This window comes from Sphaerodactylus townsendi, linkage group LG06, assembly GCF_021028975.2.
Source record: "Sphaerodactylus townsendi isolate TG3544 linkage group LG06, MPM_Stown_v2.3, whole genome shotgun sequence".
In the NCBI taxonomy this organism is placed as follows: domain Eukaryota; kingdom Metazoa; phylum Chordata; class Lepidosauria; order Squamata; family Sphaerodactylidae; genus Sphaerodactylus; species Sphaerodactylus townsendi.
This window is the reverse complement of record NC_059430.1, coordinates 44395364-44419692: the sequence shown is the minus strand read 5'-3', so window position 1 is coordinate 44419692 and position 24329 is coordinate 44395364. Positions and strand designations below refer to the sequence as shown.

The following is a 24329-nucleotide window of genomic DNA, read 5'->3' as shown; positions in this document are numbered from 1 at the left end:
AGTAACAGAAAAGTTACTGTTCTTAACCACTTAAGTTCACTATTCTGATTTAATAGGGAAAGAGTTATATTTTTCTTTCCCACCTGCTTAAGAAATCCTGCCTTCTATGGCAGCTCGACATTCAAGCTTCATCTTGATTTATCATCATTGCCCCCATTCTCTTGCAGGGACTCAGTATTAAATGCTTAGAAAACCACCATCTTTCACTAAAACAACATCTGTTTCTAACTTCAGCTTTTTATTTTCTATCTTTCATTTTCTTTTTTCTTTTTTGTTGATAAATCTCCCAGACAACAACAGTTCTGTAGAGAGTTTAAATATGAAGGAATGGCAGGACGGGCTAAGGGCACTTCTACCGAACATTAACATCAACTTTGGTGGACTGCCCAATGCTACTCCCCCCTCCAACGCCAACCACAGTGTACCAACGTCCAACACTGCCACCACCGACAGCCTGAATTGGGACAGCCCTGGCAGCTGGATGGACCCCGCAATCATCACAGGTAACAATTTCTCATTCAACTCCACTGACAACTATCAATTGGGTATTTGGCACAAATTGACACCTTTTTTAAAAAAGCAACTATATGCGGTGGTCTCTTCCAGCTTCCATCTATCAAACTTTCAAGAGGCCCGAGCATCTGAAGGAGCAAACATGACTTAATCTCCCACAACCTTTTTCTGTTGCATGCCCACCATCTCACCCAGCACATGTTTAGGCTTAAATCAACACACCAATCTGTGCAATATAGTTCCTGAGGCTCTGACACACATTAACTGGACATTTTCTGCATTAAAAAGGGACATACTCCACTTGTTTATAAAGCTCTGTTTATAAGGCTGCTTGTGTTTTCCTTGTGAAGGCTAAAGCATGGTTTGGGAGGACAGAAAAGGGAAGAAAAGCATTATGGTGTTTGGTAAAACTGGATTTGTGGATCTCTGTGGGTGAACGACTTGGCAAAAATCTTCTAAGGGGAAAATCCTGTGCAAAATCAGCTTTTTGATATATTTAAAAATGGATTGACAGGCACTTGCACCAACTAATGTTTTCTTGCCATAGCAATTGGATAAATTAAGCTAACCTATTTCATTTTAAAAGCTTTTTCCAAATTAACCTTTTTCTCCCCCTATGTTTTCTTTTCTTCCTAGGTATCCCAGCCACCGCTGGAAACAGTTTAGAGTCCCTTCAAGATGACAATCCACCACACTGGCTAAAATCGCTTCAGGCCCTCACAGAGATGGATGGCCCCAGTGCTGCCCCAACACAGACCCCCCACAATAACCCCTTCAGCACACAGATTCCTCTGCACAGAGCCAGTTGGAACCCTTATTCCCCTCCTTCAAACCCCGGCAGTTTCCATTCTCCTCCCCCAGGTTTTCAGACAGCTTTCAGACCCCCCAGTAAAACCCCCACAGATCTACTACAGAGCTCAGCACTGGATCGTCATTAGGAAAAGAGTTTAAAACATTAGAAATGCAGGAATAGCCCCACCAAAACTTCCCACACTCACCCATGGTTTCCCCTCCATATTTTTTTTTCTGAGGAATCCAGTTCTTGATCAGACCTCGTTCTTGGCAGCCCCCAAATGCAATGCAATCACAGGGTCATGACCATATCTCTTTGTGTTCAATTTCTGCTGAGCCAATGTTTGAAACACGCTGTTTAAAAACTGTTTCTTTAAACATATTAAGAAAAAGAGAGAGAGAGAAATCAAAGTACTGCCTTGGTACATAAAAGGAGAATATTACTTTCATAAATCTTTTGCACTTAATTATTTTAGCCTAGCAAAAATTTCAAGTCTACAGTAGGAGGAAGCATAATGTAAAATCAAAATCAATGCAGGAATGTAAAGCAGTTTAATTTCAGCAAGAGATTCAGGATCTGGAAAGAAGCAGTTTGCTTAGTATTTATTTTGCATTCTGTGTGTCAATAAACGGGGAAATAGCTTCTTATTTTTCCTTATTTTTTTTCCGGAAGATTGGCAGAGTATTGTCAGATATGTCATGAAGTGGATTGAAAGACAATTTGCCTGTAGAAATAACTGACATGTTGCTAAGAAGTGGTTTAACAAGGGGGGATTTTTTAATTTTGGCTTTAGATTTCAAGTAAACTTAACATTTTAAAAATATTCACAGATCTAATACCTAGCATTATACATGATATAATTATAAACAGCTGAAACACGAGTGATATTTTCTTCAGTCTTTCTGTCTCCGTCAGTCTCTCTTTCTTTTTTTTAAATTCACCTGATTTAAGGCACACTGGGATAGCACTGCATTGGGGCCACATGATCACCATCCGGAGCGCAACTTTTGACGACCTCTGCCTGCAGCTTTTACTTAACCTTGTAGTTTCTGGACGTTTGTGCAGTATTGAAAGACAGGAAAAAAAGAAACAGATTTAAATAAACATGGTTATAACCTGACGCTAAAACTAAAAAAAGAAAAAAAACACAAGGAAATGTACCTCTTCAGAATAAAAACTAAAATCTAAAATAAAACAAAACTTGATGACATCTTTTGGCGAGTATTCCATTTTTTTTTTGTTTTTATGTTTTTGCTTTGTCAGGACCTGTGACGCAACTGATGGTAAACTTGAAGCTTTCAATGCATATTGCAAAGGACTGTTGCTATCCCCACCCCACTTCCCACGTGGTCCTTTCTATGCTACATCTCAAACTGCTTTCCATTTTTTATTTTTCTGGCAGCAATCTCTCCTAAATTTTCAACTGTTTTTAAACTCAGACAAACTTTTAAAGTAGATTATATATCGTTTGGGGGCTTATGCCCAAGAGAGAGAGTAGCTTGTAGCCCTTGTCTTGTAAATATATCACAACATTAAAAGGGTTCGATCCAGTTTGAATTTTCCATCAGTGGAGAGGAACTTTCCTGCCTCCCTTCTCCGCCTGCCGCCTGCTGCTCTCCATAAAATCCTATTTGTGAGGAATAGCATGAAGGAAGTCTGTAGCTGGAAAGTGGGGGGGGGGGGGGATCAGTGAAAATTGCGGTTTAGACTGGAACCAACCCATACATCTCCAGTTATTGAAAAGCTGTTCACATGTGTCTAGTCTGGTACCTAATGTTTACTCTTCACACTAATGTTTACTCTTCACACTTGCGGAGTTCTGTCCTATAACCAGTTTTGGCACATCTTAATTTAAAGGAGTATAAACTAGAGGCTAGTTTTAATGTCTTAGGAACCTTCTTAATACCATGTATTTTGTCATATATTGCTGTCTCTCACTGGAGGTAATAACAGTATTACAGTAGAACCAGCCCAACCTGAGTAACATGATAAATAGATTGCTTTCTTTCCAGAAGGAGTGTTTTGATGGTTTAACCTCATTCCTGATTAATGGTTTTTCTTGCATCTTTGCATTCCTGGATAATCCTTTCAAATGACTTGAAGATCAAATTGTGGTTTGTAGAAATTTTGTATCATGTAGATATATCCTTGAACTTTCTGAGTTTATATTCTTGGGACCTGCATCTTTTCACCTGAGACAAAGAAATGGATGATGTTAGCATGTTAGGACCCCCAAGTCCTGAGTTTTGCTTCCTTACTCTGATTTCTTGATTTTTCTTTGCCATGCATATTACTGTGGAAGTTATGCTACAGTAATGTAAGCTGATAGCATGTAAGAACTATAGGATAGTATCTGTGGAGGCGGAGTTAAATTGACAACTTTGAGTAAATGTTGAGAAAGTTTTTAAAAATCCCACAGGTTACTGTCTCTTAACAGCTAGTACTAAGTTGAAAGAATAGATGCTAAATAATAATTATATTATAGTTAACATAGACTTTGGAGAGCCATTCTTTTGTGCTTTTAGAGAAAAGGCTTTTATCACTGCAAAAAAATTGTGCATCTTTAAATTTTTGTTTGTATAATATACAAGAGACAGCCCAATCCAGCTGCTGTCTCCAGAGGAAGCAAAATACAAAAAACACTGCCCCGTTGCCAAAAAGCCTTCCATTGGGCTCAATGAGCTTACACCACCCGAAAAGGGTGGCGTACGTCCATGCCCTAGGTGCTAGTGTCCCAGGAGGCAAAACCAGGGCTCAAGCTGAGTAAGGTTGACTCCACCCCCAACCACACCTCCAGAATGTCCCCACTATGCCAGCGGTGGCACAGGGGTGCTGATGCAGCACTCTGCACCACATCTGGCCATCGTAGATGTCCACAGTGGCTGCCCACCAACAGATTTGCCCCTCTGCTAGGGTAAGTGCCCTGCCTTTGCCCTCCAAATTGTACCATTAACCATATAATTAATTTTTATTAATTGTTCTTGAATAAGTATTTTAATTGCCTCCTGTGTCCTGGTGCGCTTGTAATGATGACAAAGATAATTTACGTTGTGAATCATTCAGCCATGACCTCAACTGAGCTACTGTCTGCCAATATGGGGTGGTATTTCTATGAATGTATGTTACTTTTATGTTTGTTTGTTTTGAGGATGTGGGTATTCATAATGGTGAAATTTCACTAACAGGATATAGTTTCCTTTCTGTAGTCCCAAAGACATGCCCCAAAGTCACTCCTGAGGGCAAGAGCCTTGGGAGAAATGTAGGACATGGTACAGAGGGCTACAGAAGATAGCAGGAAAATGGAGACTTTGGAGAGCCATCTTCCACTTGCACAAGAGCAACTTCAGAGTTAAACAACAGGAAAAAGATTTAGTAGCACTGCAGCTGTTGCAAAAGCTGCAGTCCACAAGTAATAACTAATAATACATTGTACCTTAAATGTAAGTTTTGTTTACAAAAAGATTTTTTGGGAAAAGATTTTAAGAATTGTACTGAAATTTAAAGTTGAAAATTGTCCAGAACTTTTGATACCATGAAAAACAGGAATATTGGGGGAAATTTTGTGTTTTAAAAACACAAAATGCATAATTTATAACCTTGAGGACATATACAATTGTACTTTGGCATATTTATGTAATGTAAAAATGGAAATGCTGTAGCTTTGTTCAGGCAAAATTGCAAATATTCTCAGTACCAGAGCCAAGAAGCTGCACCTGTGGCTTCTACTCTTCCTAAATCTTACCTAACTTCCCTAAGTTTGTTAGCTAAAAAGTATGGAGCAATTGAAAATAGAGACACAAAGTTGGTAAGCAAATATTCTTTATTTGGAGTTAAAAGCAGTCTTTATATGGGCACAGTACTAAGGATTGCTCTGCAAATTTGAAAACTGAGCTAACATTAAAAACATAATTAAATATAGTTGCAGGAGGAATCATCCTCAAAGTTATTCATATTTAGCTATCCTAAGCAGAGTTGCATCCTTCTAAGCCAATCCATTTGAATCTCTGCTTAGGAGGCACTGTAATGTTACATGTCTGCTATATACATACACAAACACACACGTATATATACACACAGAGGATTCATTATATAATCCTGTTCATATTTTCACATAAGAATCTAAAATTGCTTAGCAGATTCAGAGAATAAAACCTTATCCTAAAAAACATTTCACTTTTTCGAATAGAGCCTTGAAAAGGAGCTTTTTACACATATACACACACAATTTCCCATTTTTCTATTTGGAAAATTGAGGGAAAGGTCTGGAGGGGGTACTGGAAAATTCCTGGATTATCCTGGATTTCTTCCCTTCCCTCACACCTCTAGCACTGATAAGGTAACAAAAAGAATAGTCATAAATAAACCTTGTTATGCCTTCTAGTCTTAGAGCCAGTCCATTTGTTACTCTAGCCAGTTGGTCTTACGGAAGAAGCTGTTGCATTCTTCCATGAGGTCTCCTACTTGTGATATGAGTAGATATGTGTACAAGTTGTTTTCTGGATATTAGACAGCTACAGTAGCAATCTCATTAGTTCCTGTCAGTGACAATCATTAAACTTACATTTATTTTGCAACTAACTGTGCAAAGTAGGTGAATGTTTAGTAGCAATCCAGTTTTCTATTACAATCAATTGCCAACACAAGTTCATTTTAATTTAAGATTACAAATATTTATTCCAGCAATAGCTTTTAATAAAACTACATTTGGTTGTCTTTGATTATTTTCTAAATTCAAAATACTTATATGCCTTCCTTTTACCTGAGCATCTCAAGTCCAAAACACCAAATATGTAAAAGCGCAGGCAATAGATTAAAATTTTTAAAATCCTAGGTTCCTGCTGAAAAGTAATCTAAAATTCGAAATATGTCATCAATAGATCCCCCTGAAAACTTGTGATTTGCTCTGTGACCTACTTTATTTTTTCCTTTACTCTAAAATTTAGGATGTGTGTGTGGGCCTCTGATTGCAATCAACTGTTTTTAAACCTTTTTAAAGGATATATTAATAACTACCCAGTTCTAATGTTTCAAGACTGCAGTCCCGCCCTGGCAGAGGCATACTTGTGGGAAATGGAGCCTGGGGCAGACTACAAGTTTTCTGCCCCCCCCCCACCCCATGGACCCCCGCACCCCTCCCTTTCCCCTTCGTACTTTCAAACACGCATACCCTGCAAACTTTGCTTCTGCCTCCTGATCCTCTGTGGGGCTCCATGAATCCGCTCTCGATTGTGCTGCTGGGGCTCACCTGCCTGCCAGGCGGGGTTCCATTGTGCTCCACGTTTGGTGGCCAGAACAGCAGCCCCAGCAGTGATTTGCATGCTTTAACAACCCCCCCCCCCCCCGGTAACCGAGGCGCTGCCACGGAGTGGCAGAAGGAGAGGCATTCGTTTAGAAAAGAAGAGGAAGGCAAGAAACGAGGGGGGGGGAAGTGAGCGAGGGTGATTTGGGATTCCCGGAGGAGAAGGGGGGTGGGCAGAGACATCCTTGCCACCAAAAAAAAAATCCCCCAGCAAGGAAGGCAGGGAGACCACAGAGAAGGACTCACTTTGCCTGCTGACTCAATGCAACTCATCCCCATTCCTCTCTGACGAATTTGGCGCTGCTGCTGTCAGGCAGGGCGAGGGGGGAAGAAGGAGGGGTATGGGGGCAATTTTCCTCCCCAACATGACCCCACCGGCCGGTCCCCACCCCGCCCCCTGGTAGCTACGCAACTGCACCCTGGCAGGTTCTTACAGATGGACATGGTATAATCAGTAGTTCATGGTATATAACCAAGCATAATGATTTTGCATATTACTTCCAATAAGTTGATTATAATTCATTGGTTTGTGGTTCCAGCAACTGAAAAGTAACAAGGTAAGGGTGGCTTTTATTGGCCAACATTAAAGCATAAATTCTGCAATCTGGAAAAACAGAAATGTATTTACTTCTCAATTCCATTCTAAATAGGTGTGTTGTTTAAGGCTACTACTTGTATAGATGTGATAAATCCTCATGATCTTAATCTCCTCCAAGCGCACGAAGAGAAGACTGTACATGGTGTCATTCTGTCATGTTTGGGCTAATCAGTTCTTTATTGACTGCTTTGAGATACTTTTGGCAACATGGTTAGACGTTCAGTCTTCCCTGTCAGAATTACTTGCACTAGCTGTATTAAAGCATAGCTGAAGTACATCATGAAATACAAGTGGATCAGTGAGGCCTACGTTTGCCAGCTCTGTGTTAGGTATTTCCTGGAAATGTGATGATTGAGCCCTGGAAGGGCAGGTTTTGGAGAAGTCCTAGTCTTATCGGCACAGTTTTATTACTCTGCAAGACGCAATCCTCCTGGGATTGCTCCAGAGATTAATAATTTGTATTTCAGCTAATGGATGTGTTTCCCCCTGAATTTGGCGTTAACATGACAGTTTTTAATTGTGCTTTTATTTCTAATGGAAATAGTGGGCACTTTACTGCCTGGTTGGAACTTTACTGCTGATTTTTTTTTCTTTGCTTGCTTTTAGCAAGTTATACTGCACTAAGGGAATTTTAGCGAGACCCACCACCTGTACTGTTGAAGAAAGGAATTATGAGGGTTGGCATTTTCTTCAGTGCACCACAGACTAGTGCTCCAGTTGCTCCAGAAAACACATTTTAAGTATTGCACTGTTCAAAGGTGCACTCGGGGCATAATGATTCTTTGGGGTGTCCAGGAATTGGCACCCAGCAGCATTATGGTTAAGATTACTTAGAAAAAAACTAATTTGCATGAACTACCATGCTGGGACTCCCCAAACTTTACACAATTTTCATCATTCGCTTACTGCATGGAGTTCTGAGCAGGCTATAGGGCTCTTTCCTCTGCCATTTTATCTTTCCAGTTGTGTACTTAATGGTTAGTGTGCTGACATAGTATCTGAAGTACCTATTTTCAAATCCCTACTCTGCCGTGAAGCTTGCTGAATAATGTTGGGCCACCCGTGCCCCCTCAGCCTAACCTACCTCACAGAGTGGTTATTAGGATAAAGAAGGGAATGTATGCCACTCTGAGCTCCTTGGAGGGTTGACAGGATGAAAATGTTCTAAATAAATAATCTTGTGACGTATGTTAGGCTGAGAAAGCAACTGGCCCAAGGTCATGACTGAGTGGTATTTGAAACCAATTATCCCCACTTGTAGTCATGTCACCCCTGTGCTGAAAGGATCTGCATTGCAGGGGGTTGGACTTGATGGCCCTTGTGGTCTCTTCCAGCTCTATGATTCTGTGCTTCTACACTGGCTGTCCATCTGCTTCTGGGCATGCAATTTAAGGTGCAGGGGTATCAGAAGGACCGCCTCCTCCCATTTCCCCAAGATCTTCTAAAGCCCCTTCTGAGGTGAGGTGGGTGGTGACCAAAGGCAGGGCTTTTTCAGTGATGGCTTCTTGCCTTCAGAATGCTGTCCCCTGTGAGGCTTTCCCAGCACCTACCTTCCTTTTAGGTTCCAGGTTAAAACATTCCTTTTTATCCAGGCTATAATTAAAGTGTTTTATCTTTTCAACATTTTATGGTCTGTATTGTCGAAGGCTTTCACCGTCGGAATCAGGGCATTGTGTTAGAGCTGTATGGTTGTATAATTTAGCAGAGATTCTCTCCTGACGTTTCGCCTGCATCTGTGGCTGGCATCTGATCCTCTGAAGATCCTCTGAAGATGCCAGCCACAGATGCAGGCAAAACGTCAGGAGAGAATGCTGCTAGAACACGGCCATACAGCCCGGAAACCACACAGCACCCAATTTTATGGTCTGTTTCTGCCCTGAGAGTCACTTAAAGTTATTAACTGTGTATTTTATGTTTTTATGCCCTATTTTGTTTTAATGCCTTTTTATTATCTTAGTTGTAAGCTGCCTGGAGCAGGGGTCTCTGGAGGGGCAGCATATACCGTATATACCGGCGTATAAGACGACTGGGTGTATAAGACGACCCTCCACTTTCCCAGTTAAAATATAGAGTTTGGGTTATACTCGCCATATAAGACTACGTACCCGGCGTATAAGACGACCCCAGACTTTACAGATGATTTCCCAGGGTTCAAAAGTAGTCTTATACGCCAGTATATACGGTAAGCTTTCTAAATATAGAAAATTGTAAATGTCCATTACTCTTAATTGCTGCACTATGCTGCCTCTTGCAAAAATCTAGTGGTAGTGAATAGCTTGGCACTTACAATAACGATATGCCTCTGTCAATTACTTGTTGCTAGTCCAAATGTCAGCTAGTTAGAAATTTAGTGTCTGAAGATGGGATCTGTAGCTAAGTCATGGGGGAAAAGCAATCAGTTTTTGAGGGTTATCCTACTTTTTCGTATGTGTTTTATATTTACTCTTATGTTACACATAATAACCTCTTGTGTCTTTCCTCAAGTAATCCAGCTTTTTAAACTAGTTCAGAATCAATTCATCATATTAGCTGTTTCAGTTGCATGGTGGGATCAACATACAGTTTGGGATGTCCTAGTGAAATGACGTCCATAGGAAGTGGGGTGGGGATGGTGTAGGGCAGTGTCCCATCCCTACTCTAAATCTGCTTCCTACCTTCCCAGAGGATTCAACTGGAGTCAACAGCAAGGAGTGCAGCTTAATCCTGGCCTGCCCAGCCTGCCTTCTCTAAATTGCAGCAGAAAGCACTCCGCATAAAGTTGGGACTACAGCCCACCGCAATCCATGTAAGGGAAGTACATGTTAAAACAATTTTTTTCCTGTAGAGTTCTATTGCTATGTAGATAAGTGTGCGTTATCAAACATTTTTCATTGCATTTTGTCCTGAACAAGTTTGCATAGTTCAGATAATCCTACTCTGTTGCACGTTTTAGATTTGATGTAAAGTACCGGTATGTGCCTCTCATGTTTGGAGCCCAGTCAACAGATTGCTGTGGGCAATTTATGCTGACTGAACTTTGCATGACCATGACGGACCTTGCTAAAATCTGGAGGCATTAGTATTTATAATTAGCCAAGTGACTTCTTTGAATTCAAAATGCCTCCATCACTGCTTGCTCAAGAGTTGGAGTCCTTCAAATCTTCTATAATAAGCAGAAGGCAAATCTGGGGAAAGACCGGGATGGCAGGGTTTCACGGTCAAAGTAATGTCTCCTTGTTTCTGAGGTAAGTGGACAAACATGGAAGTAGATGGGACCGTGTCTGGCTTCAGAACAACCTGCGGAAAGATGTGGATCTCAGAGCATAAAGATGGCAGAGCGCCTTTTTCTAGGTTTTCTTGACTCCTGTTATAAATAGAACACATAAACAATGGTAAGAGATGCAACTCGACTTAAATCTATTCAGTTATTTACTTAAAGCATTTCTTGAACTGTGCCTCATTCCAACATTCACTACTTGAGTTGCTCAAAGAGGATGAGCTTCCAGTCGTGTCAAACCCACAGAATGATGTGGACCACCTGCTGGTTGTTGTGCATTAGCAGCTGGTAATTGTATTCTCATATGACTTCAAGAAGAGAATAAGAGATTGGATTTATATGCCACCTTTCTCTCCTATAAGGAGTCTCAAAGAGGCTTACAAACTCCTTTCCCTTCCTCTCCCTACAACAGACACCTTGTGAAGTAGATGCGGCTGAGAGAGTTCTGAAGAACTGTTCCTAACTCAAGGTTACCCAGTAGGCTTCATGTGTAGGAGGAGAAACATCTAGTTCCCCAGATAAGAGTCCACTGCTCATGTGGAAGTGTGCAGAATCAAATCCAGCTCTCCAGATAAGAGTCCACCGCTCTTAACCATTACACCACACTGATGGTATAAAACAATGTCTTCAGATGTGGCCCTAATTTGGGCTGTTGGAGAATGGGGAAAAGAAACAGGTGCTTGAAGAATGAAAAGAAAGGTTTAGTAGGTAAGGCAATGTGTGTATAGTCATAAACCAGTTATATCTTGACTAATTTCAGCATATATATTGTACTTTACAAATATATCTTAGTTTGTATGGGAAGAAATGTTGATAGCAAGCTGGCTCAATACCTTTGAAATCCCTGGTTGCTGCATCCTGCCAGTACCCCAGGATATGCACAACTGTAGAGGGTGGAGGTACTGTAGTGAAGCCTGCGATTGTGCTTCAGTTTCCCAAAGTGACTCCTTTGTTTTCCCATTTCCTGCTTAGAGCTGGCTCTTCCATCCTTACATTTCCTCCTTTGCTGTTGCCTAAGAAACAGGAAAACATGTAAAGTGGTGACTCTGTTCTAGCAGCAAGAGGAATTATGCCAGGAAATTTTATGACTACATTTTTGGGCATTTTACATCTGCACATGCATCCACCAATAAATCTGTGGTAGTGTCAGTACTGGATAAGTATCTTGTTATGCAAAACTTGAGGGATGTTTATATGATCTGCCTATGGTAAACCTTGTTTAAATTGTAAGACTCAGTACATTCTGGAATGGGGTATCATATTTTCACCAACTGTGTTTGTAATCAGTGTTCACTGCCCAAAATGGCAGTTATGTTCTCAATAGTACATGTGTACATGTATGGAAAATGTGAAGTTACAGTGCTGCAAGATATAATTAGGAGGAGTTGTTTGAACAGACAGATTTGTTTGAAATGGCCATGCTAGCAATCCAAAAGCAAACATTTTTAAGGAGCCTGTAGAGGTGTAAAATTTCTAGAATTTTTGAGACCATGGGGGAAAAAATGGAAGGTTTCTTTTTGAGAAAAAAAATGTTGAGGGAAATGACAATATACAATTTTTATCAAACTTAACTGTATTTTACTTCTTTAGCAACATAAATAGCATCCTTGATAACTTTGTATATTCAGCTGTATTATTTGACAAATTTATGAAATGTAGAAGTATGAATGCATATATTTTCTGTAATTTTTTAAAATATGTCCGGTACTGTGAGAGAATTCTGCAAACTGCTGTAACCTGTGATGCCTAAACACAAAAAAGGAATGCTGAAAAGTTATCTGCCTGGCCCACTTCCCCAAATATGAGTATGATTTTGTCCCTGTAGCTAGAAAGAGTGTTCTATATTGTAAAATGCCAGTTTGCATGATGGTAGCACTAATTTTTGAGTTTTTCTCTGATCATTGACAGAACCATGTCAATGAAAAGTGAGGGGTTTTCCAGTGTTGCTCCAGGCCATCATGAAGTTCCTGTTTGTGCAAAAGAACACTCCAGATGAAATCCTGGAAACTATGATGCAAACATTGAATGACAAGTGGCCATCACACTCAAGTGTAAAGAAGTGGCGTGCTAACTTTCAGCATGGAGATTTTGAGACCGAAGATGCAGCAAGGTCTGGGAGGCCTTCAACAGTGTCAACTCTTGAAATTGTTGATGATGTTCTTTACCTGACTTTGGCAGATCGGTGAATCTCAGCTAAAACAATATACCTAGCTGAGACACTGGGTATATCCAGGGAATGTGTTGGGTTTATAATTTATGAGCAGTTGGATATGTAGAGCTGTCAGCCAAGTAGGTGCTGAAAAGTTTGAATGTTGATGAGGAACGAGAGAGAATTGACACCTTCAGATTGAATGATGTAGTCTTAAATTTTTGGGAATGATTCGTAAATGTTGATGGAACGTGGCCCAGAGACCAAACTACAGTCTTAGCAATGGCAGCACTCGGATTCTCAACAGGTATTTGATTTGTTCTCAAAGAGGAACTCCAAAAAATTGGAGTTTTTTCACTGTTCTTCAACTCCTCCCCTTTGAATAGTTTTCAAAAGGTTTTCTCCAATTTTCCATTTTCTTTCTAGGCCTTCACTCCTCAAGCCATCAGAAAATAGTGTTGCAAATATACATTCAGTGACTTCTGTATGTTTGTCAGCGTAGGAAACCTCTCAAAGTGTAGGTCTAACTTACCTTTTATAATCGTACCAACATCATTTTCAACTTTGAGCCTATTGCCTGCAGGTGGCAGCATTTGTTTCACACACAGTAATTTGTGTGTAAAAGCATTACACACTGTGTAATAAAACATTAAGTAATGTGTGCGCTATAACCAAGGAATAAAAGATGGAAAAAAGCACCAAATGTTGGCTTATTTGCCAGCAGTGATGTGAAAATGGTTGTTTAATAATGATGAAACTACAGTATTGTGCAGTTTTTCCAGGTTTGTTGTCGGTGAGGCTGCTTTAGACAAAACATGTTTTCTTTGTCGTATGTATTGAAAAAACATTTGCAACTGCCCTGATCTCAGCAGATCAGGTGCTATCCCCCCATAGGTGCATACATTTTAGACACATTACAAAAAAGTTTATGGATAGGAGTACAGGTCTAACATTTGAACCACTACAACAGTGGAAAAGTCCAGCAAGTAATTTTTTTGAAGTAGGAAAAAGTTAAGCATTAGAGTATATTTGGAAGAGGGGTGTTTATGTATGGGTTGGATTCTACAAACCATGAGCTCCATAGATCATCTCATCCTTACCCCTCATGACTTCTGAAAAACCCAAGTGGAAGAGGGGCAGTTTCCAAATTATGCCCTCCATGCTTCAGCTCCCAGTGCCATGTAGGTTATTTTGCCCATAAGGGTTCTCTGACCATTAGCTTCTTGGCAGACAGACAGGACTGCTGAGGCGAGGTGAAGGATGGGAAGATCTATCTGCGTGAACTGTGCTTTGCGTAGGTCATGGGATCCAACCCTCCCTCCTCTTCTCTCTCCTCCTGTTCCCTCTTTACATATATATCAACTGTCCTTGTAACTGAAAAAGTATTTAGTAATATATCACTTTGAAACAGCAAACTGTGTCAGATACTCATAGCCTGCAAGTAATTTCTTGAAAGAGTAAAACAGCTATAATAATGGAATCTATTAACCAGCAGAGGGCATTTGCATTCCACTCACTTGCATTCCAATCCAGGCCTGTTTTACATACTTATTTATCTGTATACTAATAGTGAAGTTAGACTAATCTGAGGATACTTACATCAAGTGGCTGGAGCTGGGAATAGGTAAGGTAGATCTTTCTACAAACCTGAAAAATGCCCCTGGTTTGCAGAAAAATCTGAAATCTATAAGAAATTACATTTTTTTTGAAACCCAAAAAGGTAAAAGGTGCACTTGTGGCTTGGCTGTTAGGTGAGAAGGAGAAGAAAGGGAGAAGAAGGGAGAGGTTATGGGGGCTTCTAGGAAAGAGAAAAGTCATAATGAGGGAGGGGGGAATGAGATACCTCCTGCAAGTCTTTTGTGGGTTCCTGCTAGTAACAATTTATTTTCAATAGGTTCATGTTTTCCTGCTTGAAACATTCAGCTGAGAAGATGATGCGAGGATGGGATTAGAGAGGTGGCGTATGAGAGGATAACCATACTCTTTTCTTGCCTTTGATCCAATGACTAATTCAGTGAGACACACAAAGTATGTATTATCTTTTCTTAGGGCTGTACCATCTTGGAAGGAATCAAAATTTTGGAAGCAAGTTTACATTAAAGCTGATGGCAGAAGCCTTTCCCCAGATGCCCAAGGTTTCAGTATGCACCACAAGAATGATATTTTTCTCTATATTCAGTCTAATAAAGATGTATTGATCACCTGCTTGAATGCTGGATAGGGTTTCATAGCAACAATGCTATTAAAGAGGAAAGAACTGAGATCAAGGGTTGAAGCAATACAAAAGCCATAATGTAATATACATTCCTTGGACATTGGCCAAAACATTTCATTTCGGACCTGTTCAGGCCAGTCCTAGATACCTAGCAGTTCTTCCTTAATCCATTTTATTTGACAGGCGCTAACTCATTCTGTCTAGTGACTAGGTCTGATCCCAGTTATGTATGGAGTCTAGAATTACTTACTCTTCATCGGCTCCATTTCCATATTTAGTTCCTCTCAGCAGTCTGTCTCGCAGGCAGCAAACAGCAAATGAGATGGACATGGTAACAATGACAACTCCGCTGATGAGAGAGGCTATAACTGCCACTTGGAAACCTTTGTCTGTCGGCTTTGGGATCACTAGCCAATAAAAACAGTGTGTTAGGATTATGGTTTCTGGAGAAATGGGCTCCAGCCTATGACAACTTAGCCTGGCATGAAATGTTGTCAGTATTTAAAATACCATGACTATTGTTGTTTTTTACTCAACCAACTAACATAAAATCATCATGAATTTTGGAAGTGACATTTCATTTTGATTAACTGCCGATTAGTTGCTAAGAAATTTGCAAGCTTTTCAATCAGCCTTTCCTTAATTGTTTGACTTGCCTTCAGTTTACCTTCACAATGCGGTGGAGGATGACTCCAGTATGGGATGCCTCCTTTCAGCAAACAAGTCAGCTTTCCATTGCCTACAAGCTGATATCCTTCTGAGCACCCATAGATGACAGCTGAGCCCAGGGAGCTGCCAGAGCCCTCATCAATGTACATAAATCCATAGCGTGGAAGATGGAGAGCTGCACATTGAGCTATAACAAAAGTAGAGTGGAAATATATAGGTTATTATTACAAAGTGCAAATTTTTAAGGATCAGTGACATTGGGAATTCTGGTCTTATGCTGGTCCCACAGAATCATTTTGGACAGGCTGCTGATTTTTAACTGATTTTTAACATTTAACTGGGTATGTGCTTGGAAAAGGAGGTGTTTTGTGTGGGTGCCTCAGTGTAACCTCTGCACAGATCGCTCAAAGAGGAGCTTGGAAATCTGGAATTACAACTGATCTTCAGACTACAGCAACAGCTATTAAGGGTCATTAAATTCCCAACTGCCAAGTCTGTTTGGGCAGAACTGCAGGGGTTGCATAGGAAAATGTCATTCAAGAGCCAGATGCATCTCCAGAAATAATTGTTTAGCATAAGAATGCAGGAGTGTGGCAATCTCCAAGATCATCTTGATAGAACGCTTGATTTAGCTGAACAGTTGAGAGCTGCAGGAAAGGAAAGTCCTGATAAGAATGCACTTGTGTTAATCGAATCCATCTAAGACAGAGGTTCTGTGGCTCAGTTGGGGAGATTGGCCGGGGAATTTTCAACTGCCAACCCTGAATGGTGAGGTCCTCCATCTTGCCTCATCAGTGAAGAGCCCAGGGGTTACTCTGGGCTCCACTCTTTCGTTGGAGGACCAGGTCACCAAGACAGCCCAGGATGCCTTTTTCCATCTATGTCAAGCGTAGCAGCTGGCCCCATACCTTACTCATACCAACCTGGCTATAGTAATCCATGCAACAGTCACCTCTAGATTAGACTACTGTAATTCACTGTACTCTGGCCTTCCTTTGAAGTCGATCCAGAAGTTGAAACTTGTACAGCATGCAGCTGCTAGGCTCTTAACTGGAGCTTTTAGCAGGGACCATATTACACCTGTCCTGAAAGAGCTACGCTAGCTGCCTGTCACATACTGAATTGTCTTCAAAGTTTTGGTATTAACCTTTAAGGCCATTAGTGGTCTTGGACCTGCATATCTGCATGACTGCATCTCCCCATATTGCCCTCGGAGACCCCTCCGGATTGTGGAGGGGAATTTGTTAGTAGTCCTGGCCCCGAACTGTTCAGCTGGCTTCGACACGGGCCAGAGTTTTTGCGGCCTGGTGGAACACTCTTCCTAGTGAAATCTGGGCCCTGCGGAATCTGCCTCAGGACCTGCAGGACAGAGCTGTCCTACCAGACCTTCTCTGTCGAGCCAGCTGGACATTTCCTTTTTTCCTAAATTAACTCTGGTCCTCGTTTGGATATGGCATGTTTCACTTGTTTCTTCGTGCTCCCATGTTGAGCTTTTTACACGATCTATTTGTATTTATTGCTAAAGTTTATGTACTCCCTGATTTAAACTTTTTTAAATTGGTCATGCTGGTAGGGACAGAATGGAGTTGTAGTCCATGAACATCTGGAGAGCCACAGGTTGCAGACCCATGTACTAGAGGATACTCTCAGAAGTATAGGGAAGACTACAATGAAACCCCACCAGTGTGAGATATACTTGAGCAGAGCAGTAGCAAGGAAGACTGCCTTTCTGCACAGAGAAATAGAGGATGATGTTTATATTTGAACAATCCAAAGGCAAGTCATGTTGTGTGTAAACTGCAAAAGAGCATCTATGGACTGAAATGGGCTGCAAGATGTTAGAATGAGAAACTTCATCAAATGCTAATCAAGGAAGAATTTGTGCAAGCCACAGTGGAACATTGCCTGCACTCAAGATATAGAGATGAGAAATGGATTTACATTCTGACTTATGTGGATGCCAGATTTTATGCTATGAAGACAAGGAGGACTATGATGAAATAGTTCAACATCTGAATCAAGACATAGAAGTGAAACAGAACACATCAACTGCTATCTTGGAATACAAATAGAATGACAGGAATATGGAAGGTATCTTCTCAACCAGAAGCGACAAGTCCTAGAATATGAAAGGAGCTAAACCAGTTTCCTATGGAAACAAACTACCTGAACTAGCAAGGAAGTAGTGAACTTCTGCCTGACAACAAGCAGTACAGAGAATCAGTTGGAAAACTGCTGTATGTAAGCACAATTATGCACCCTGATATCACAGCAGCTGTGGGCATATTATATAGGAAGATGGAATCTCTGAGCAAAAGGAACTGGAAGTTCATTCAGAATACTTGCCAAGTACTTACATGACACCACACATCTGAAACTGAAATTACCAACAAGTGACAATCCCAAACTAGTATGATAGACAGGTGTGGGCTGAGCAGGAGATACTTCAGATAGAAAGTCAACCAGTGGACACTGCTTCTTCTGTGGCAGTGGACAGTCAGCTGGAGCAGCGGCAATCAAGGAGTTGTAGCGGTTACCTCAACTGAAGCTAAATACATATCCACAGCAAAAGCATATAGACAATTCAAATGGATACTGCAACTAATACAAGATTTAGCAGTAGATGAACCTAAACCAGTACAGCTGTTTGACAAGGGTGCATAAAACCTGCACAGATGGAGAAGATCAACTAAAGAACTAAACACATGGATGTGAAGAATAATCTAGTGTGAAATGTGCAAGAAGAAGGGCTTGTTGAGTTGTAGTGCTGTCCCATAGAAGAAATGATAGTGAACACATCACCGAGCCACTTTCTCAAGATGAATCTTGTGGACTTTGTACACTAGACCTTGAAAAGAGATGTTAGAATAGGGAATGTATGGTATACAAGGAAGAGAAAAAGACCCTGCAAGAGGTAACAAGAGGGCAGCTAGATAAGATTGTAAAGTTAGCACCTTCTCTCCTCTTAAGTGTCTGTCCTTGTCTGTCTCCAAATTGTTGCTCTTAGGGCAACATCTCCTTCTGAAAAGTTCCATTCTCAGTCTTGCTCTGTCTCTCAGCTAGTCATGTTGTTAAGGGCCCTTTTCTGTCCATCCTTTAACTACCAAGTGTATTAGTTCCTGAATAAATGTCTATCTACACTTTAATCAGGTTGTGCACCTTTGCTGTATTAATTACTCTGCCAACATTGGAGAGTGGAGTCTCTGGCTCACACTTCTCGGGCTCCCCCCAGGAATTTCCTAATCTGGAATTGGCACCCCTAACCAGTATGATAAGCAAAAACAAAGGTATATATAGCTTGTTCCTCCAATGTCTTCTCTCATTTTTAAAGAGAGGAAAAGAAAGCCAGTGACTTCTCAGCAAAAGCCTGATTTTCCACAGATGAAACTGTTACCTCTTCTGATGCTTGAGTTTCCCTGTTGTTTCTCTGTTAAGAAAAGTCAGATATATTATCAGACAGCAGAGAAAGGGGGAAGATCTTTCTTTAATTACAGGCAAGTGAAGTTTTTATATTAAAGTGTGAGCAAGGTGCTACTGAAGATTTTAATTCTAAATCTTGTTTAGGATTTTTTGACGTAGTAGGAAAGAAAGTGTGCTTTTAGGTTTTTGTGTAAATATACAAGCATGCATTGTTTCCATCTTACAGTTTTCAGCTTTGAAGGATTACTTATGAATCAATGGCTTTATGCTTAGAAGAAATCCCAGAACAAAGGGAACCAAGTTTGCAAGACTTATTTTTTGCCATGTAGAAAGGTGCCTTATTTAATATCCTTAAAAAAAACTAATTAGGTGGTTTAATAAAATAATGTGAGGCTCATGTAATTTTGTCTGTAAAAGATATCCACATCCCTGAACCCCCAAATCTCTGTTCTGAAAAGGCTAAGTAAAATGTTTATAAATTGGATTTTATTTTTAAATGCAGGCTAGGTAGGAGAGCAGGATAGCCCTGGCCTAGCCTGATCTCATCATATCTTGGAAGCTAAGCCGGGATGATCTGGCAAGAATTTGGAAGGGAGACCTCCAAAGAATCCAAGGGTTGTGACACAGAGGCAAGCAATGGCAAACCACCTCTGAATGTCTCTTGCCTTGAAAACCCCACCAGGGGTCACCATAAGTCAGAGGTGACGATGACCAAAAGAAAAAGGAAGAGGAGAGGAGAAGAAACGTGTTTGTTTTTAATTTATAAATCTTGTTTACATGTACTAGTCTTTTCTGTATAATTGGGATTCTGTTCAGTAATACCGATTATTGGTTTTAAATAAAGCTCCTGGAAGACAGTATTGAGTGGACCTTGGCTGGGATAGAAGGTTTTCACCAGGACTCAGAATAAGCAAATTTATTACCTCTTTCCAGTCTGGAAGATTAGCACCTGTGCCGAATGATCATTGGGGAGAGTGGTCATTCTTCATACAGTCTCATTGTTTAGCGCTTAATGCATTGTTTTAAAACAGAGAGATTTTTTATTTCCATGTGCCTATTTTAAGTAACACCCTCCCCCCGACACAACCAAGATAATACTCTTTAACGGTACAGTGTTCATAAGAGGTTTAGCAAATTCCTTTAGATTATTACTGCTGCTCTCTATGCCAGAAGGACAGACTTAAAATAGACTGTATGATGGGAAGAATAGGTGGAAATTAAAATGTCCTGAACATCTCTCAAGGGCAGTACTTCATATTATTTTTGCAGGCATGTGTCCATCTCCATGTTTGGTGATGCAGTACCAACAGTGGGCTCTTTATAGGAAGCACTCAGCAGTTCAGCCACACACATCCGTATACATACTGATTCAGAACCACTTGGAGCCTGGGTAGGGAGAAGATTGCTGAAAACTGTTGGGAAGGTGATTGAAATGAAAATTGGTGGGTAGGAGGATCATTAGAAAAGGAATTGATAATAAAACTGCAAAGATTGTCATGCCCTTATATAAAGCAGTGGTGCGACCGCACTTGGAGTACTGTGTCCAGTTCTGGTCGCCACATCTCAAAAAGGATATTGAGGAGATAGAAAAAGGGCAGAGAAGGGCAACAAGGATGATTGAGGGACTGGAGCACCTTCCCTATGAGGAGAGGCTGCAGCGTTTGGGACTCTTTAGTTTGGAGAGGAGGCGGCTGAGGGGGGATATGATTGAAGTCTACAAAATTATGCATGGGGTAGAAAATGTTGATAGAGAGAACTTTTTCTTTCTTTCTCACAATACTAGAACCAGGGGGCATTCATTGAAAATGCTGGGGGAAAGAATTAGGACTAATAAAAGGAAACTCTTCTTCACGCAACGTGTGATTGGTGTTTGGAATATGCTGCCACAAGAGGTGGTGATGGCCACTAACCTGGATAGCTTTAAAAGGGGCTTGGACAGATTTATGGAGGAGAAGTTGATTTATGGCTACCAATCTTGATCCTCTTTGATCTGAGATTGCAAATGCCTTAACAGACCAGGTGATGGGGAGCAACAGCCGCAGAAGGCCATTGCGTTCACATCCTACATGTGAGCTCCCAAAGGCACCTGGTGGGCCACTGCGAGTAGCAGAGAGCTGGACTAGATGGACTTTGGTCTGATCCAGCTGGCTTGTTCTTATGTTCTTATGTTCTAGGAGATATGTTCCAGCCCATCAGTTCTCCCCTCCATTTGCTTTCCATCACTTGTGTTTGACTTACCAAATTTCTTCCATACAGAGGTGTACTGTGGCTGAATGTACAAATTGGGGGTGGGGGTGGGATTTGAGGAATGGAGAATCCACGTTATTCATCCTCTCTTCATCTTGTTTCTAGGTTCTCCCTCTCTCTTTTTGCTGTAATGTTTGCGTAATCTGGTTTGCTAAAATCTTTTTGGAAAGATTTCAGCTAAAGTATGTGCTATGTGAATGGAAAGAATATTTTTGCACATCTTACTTTTAATAATTGTGCCATTTTTATTGCCTCAACCTTCTGCAGCCACCAAAATGCCGCCACTTTTTAAAACTTCTTTTAAAACTGAGATTTGCACATTGCTATAGCATTGTAACAATTTATTGTCATTATGTAATAATTTTTCTGAATTCCCACCATTTTTAAACGCTTCAGCTTGTTTCATTGTGGAGCTATAAGGGGAAAGGCATTGGGAAGTTTTCCATTTATACAACCACAACAGCCAGGGCTAGACACTTTTTTAAAAGGTAAAAGCTGGGAATTCAGATGAATTAGGGGCAATATGTCATTATAAAGTTATAAAGCTCTAGTAATAGGACAATCCATTTCAATATTTTTGTTTAAACCTGGAAAAGCTCTGTTGCAGGGAGAGGAATTGCAGGCATGGTGACTGATGCAAGGAAAATATGAAGAAAACTGCTGCTTAGAATCTCCACTGCCACTGCTAGTACTTTTGTGGAAACAGTCACAGTGCCATTATCTCCACCCCCCCACCCCCCAATACTTTATCAAACCGCCAGTATCTCTCTTAGGAGGAACAATCCTATGGTACATTAATTTAAGCTCCCTGTAAAATAAATACCAGCATTTAAAAATGAAGAAAATCCAAAAATAATTTGTGTCTGTAAATTAAATTCTGTTATCGGTCCTGATAAGACCAGGTTTTTAGGTGACTATTGCATAAAATATTTGCTAGCAGATTAGCACCACATCTACATAAGATCACACTTGGTCTTACATTGATAATTTCCAGCTAATTACTGATTTCTCCATCAACATTCAGAATCAATAGTTTGGTTAAAAATTCATTTGGGGGAAGTCATACCTTTGACATCCACTTGACAGTTAACATGTTAATACTGTTAAAATGTGATGAATAGAAACTAATAAATGATCTAGTATGTGACACTCAAGCAGTGGTCTTTCCTGTAGCAGTTCAATTTAGGAAGATCCATGCTATACCCACGACCTGATGGCAAGAGAGGACAGATGGACTTTAGTTACAGACACCAAAGAGTACCTGAAAAGTTGCTCTGTGTTGTGGTCCCATTCGCAGCTTCTCTTAAGAAGGTCTTTATGCTAGTCTCCTCTCCAGGGGTGCTGGCTGGGGATTCAAGAGATTCACCCAAAGCAAACTGTAGGCAACTCCAAGCTAGTAGGCAAAGGGCTGTGTGTTCTCGGGACCTTGGTTTCTTCATGTTACTGTAACATCCTGTTGTTCTCCCAGGAATATTCAAATTATTATATGCATGTTTTCCTCTTGTGCACTCAAAAGCAGGGCAGGCAACAATAGGCTGGATTTTTAGGGCTTTAGGAGGATTGTTTTTTTCAGAAACCAGCTGCTGTTTCACAGATTCTTACTGGACTGAATCCACCTTTCTCTATTTTTTGGCAGTAGTATGTATTATTCACTGACCCTTCTCTTCCCCACCCCCAATGTCGATCTTTGTATTTTATGTACTTCAGCCCCTCTTCTTTATTATTCCAGCACTGGCTTGATGACTTGGTTCCCCTGTTGAAAAAAACAGCACTTACAAACAGCAGCTAAAAAGACAGGAGCGGAGACCTCACATACAATTATGTATGCTAAATAGTGCTGTCGCTATTAGTGGAGAAGATTTATTGTGAATACGGTTTTGGGTGAGGAATGTAAAAACCTAAGATTGTTAACTCTCTCTGGTTTGCAGAGGAAGATACACAGACTATACTGTCTCATGTGTTGCCTTGCTAAAAAAATAAATGATACAGTTGCTATGAGGTCCCTCCTTGCAAATGGCCAGGTAATTATCCTGAATCTGTTTGCCAGTTTTTACAGCCCCAGAAGGTGACAGGCAGGTTTTCACAGGGCTTTAGAAGTGCCTAAAGGCCAGCCGGTAATAATGTTCATTGCTATCACCAGACTGGTTCTTAGACTTGGGGTGTTTTGGAAAGGGGTCTGCGTGCTTGTTGGAGACTGGATGCAAGGCTGTAACAGGGAGGGAGAAGAACAAGCACATTTAATTCAAGGTGCATTTGCATAGGTGGACCTGGACCTGCATTTGCCTTGATGCATTGAAGATTTTTGTGCGTGAATTTTTCCTTTAAAAGAAAAGGAATTTTCTTTTCAGAACTTAACTACACTAAGGTGTATTCACCGCTTTCCAGAATCGAGGTGGAAAGAAGCCAAGTGTTTTTGTTCTTTCTTCTTGAATGTGCTGTTTGTACTTTGTGAGCTTGTGTGTGTGTGTATGTACATAGTACGTACCTGTAAAGTAGAGCACTGTGAGTAGGGCTGCCATCCAAAGCACTCTAAAATAAGAAATACTTTCTAAAACTGTTAAAAATGTATTAAGTGTGCCAGAACATATGTGCAGCAAAAGAAAAAAACAATTTGACTTCTTTATTCACTTGAGTAAGAATGCTATGTTTTAAAACTAAATAAGGAACTTATGAGTAAGTATACAAATTTGCTGTGTATGGCAACAAATGGAGGTATTTGATCATGAACAGATCTGTATATGGCTCAAAGTTTGCCTCTGAGTTGCTAGCTGGATCTTTCCCCAGCCTCTTAATAAGTGCTAAACAAAAGACTACCGTTAGTGACTCTACCCAGTATGTGGTACAAACTGTACCAATGTGCCATGTGGAAAAGAAAACAGCTGGTGTGGGCACACCTTAAGATAGCACTACCTCATATCGGGCTCTGCAGAAAACTGTGTCTTGAATTTCAGCTCCATGTTGGTTCTCCATTTCCAGTGTTACAATAACCTTCTTCAAAGAAGACCCGTACAAAGTACTACAAACACAGGCGAACCGTAGATGGCACAAGGGCATCATGATACTGGCTTGTTTTGTTTTCAGCTGTTATCATAACAATCCCTAGTACTGAGGAGTGTGTGTTGCTCCATAGATGGCAGGACTGGAAAGAGCCAGCTCATTCAACTGCAAAT

General features: G+C 40.7%; 2 protein-coding genes across 6 annotated transcripts in view; one reads left to right on the top strand and one right to left on the bottom strand.

Moving 5' to 3' along the window:
• The window catches only part of CNOT4 (CCR4-NOT transcription complex subunit 4), a 66880-nt gene extending 64364 nt beyond the window's left edge, over positions 1-2516 (top strand). For 3 of the 5 annotated variants that reach the window (XM_048500575.1, XM_048500578.1, XM_048500574.1), the window contains 2 exons: positions 291-503; positions 1150-2516. In XM_048500575.1, the coding sequence (XP_048356532.1) occupies positions 291-503; positions 1150-1451 (515 nt within the window). In that variant the 3' untranslated portion in view covers positions 1452-2516. The remainder of the gene's footprint in view (positions 1-290; positions 504-1149) is intronic. The other 2 variants (XM_048500580.1, XM_048500579.1) reach the window with 1 other exon arrangement.
• Positions 2517-9072: 6556 nt separating this feature from the next.
• Positions 9073-22822, bottom strand: LOC125434274. Its single transcript, XM_048499428.1, has 5 exons — positions 22421-22822; positions 15491-15679; positions 15074-15230; positions 11293-11472; positions 9073-10546 (listed from the first exon to the last, which is right to left on the bottom strand). Exons 1-5 carry the CDS (start codon positions 22596-22598, stop codon positions 10309-10311), a joined length of 942 nt encoding a protein of 313 aa, XP_048355385.1. The 5' UTR covers positions 22599-22822; the 3' UTR covers positions 9073-10308.
• Between the last annotated feature and the right edge of the window lie 1507 nt (positions 22823-24329).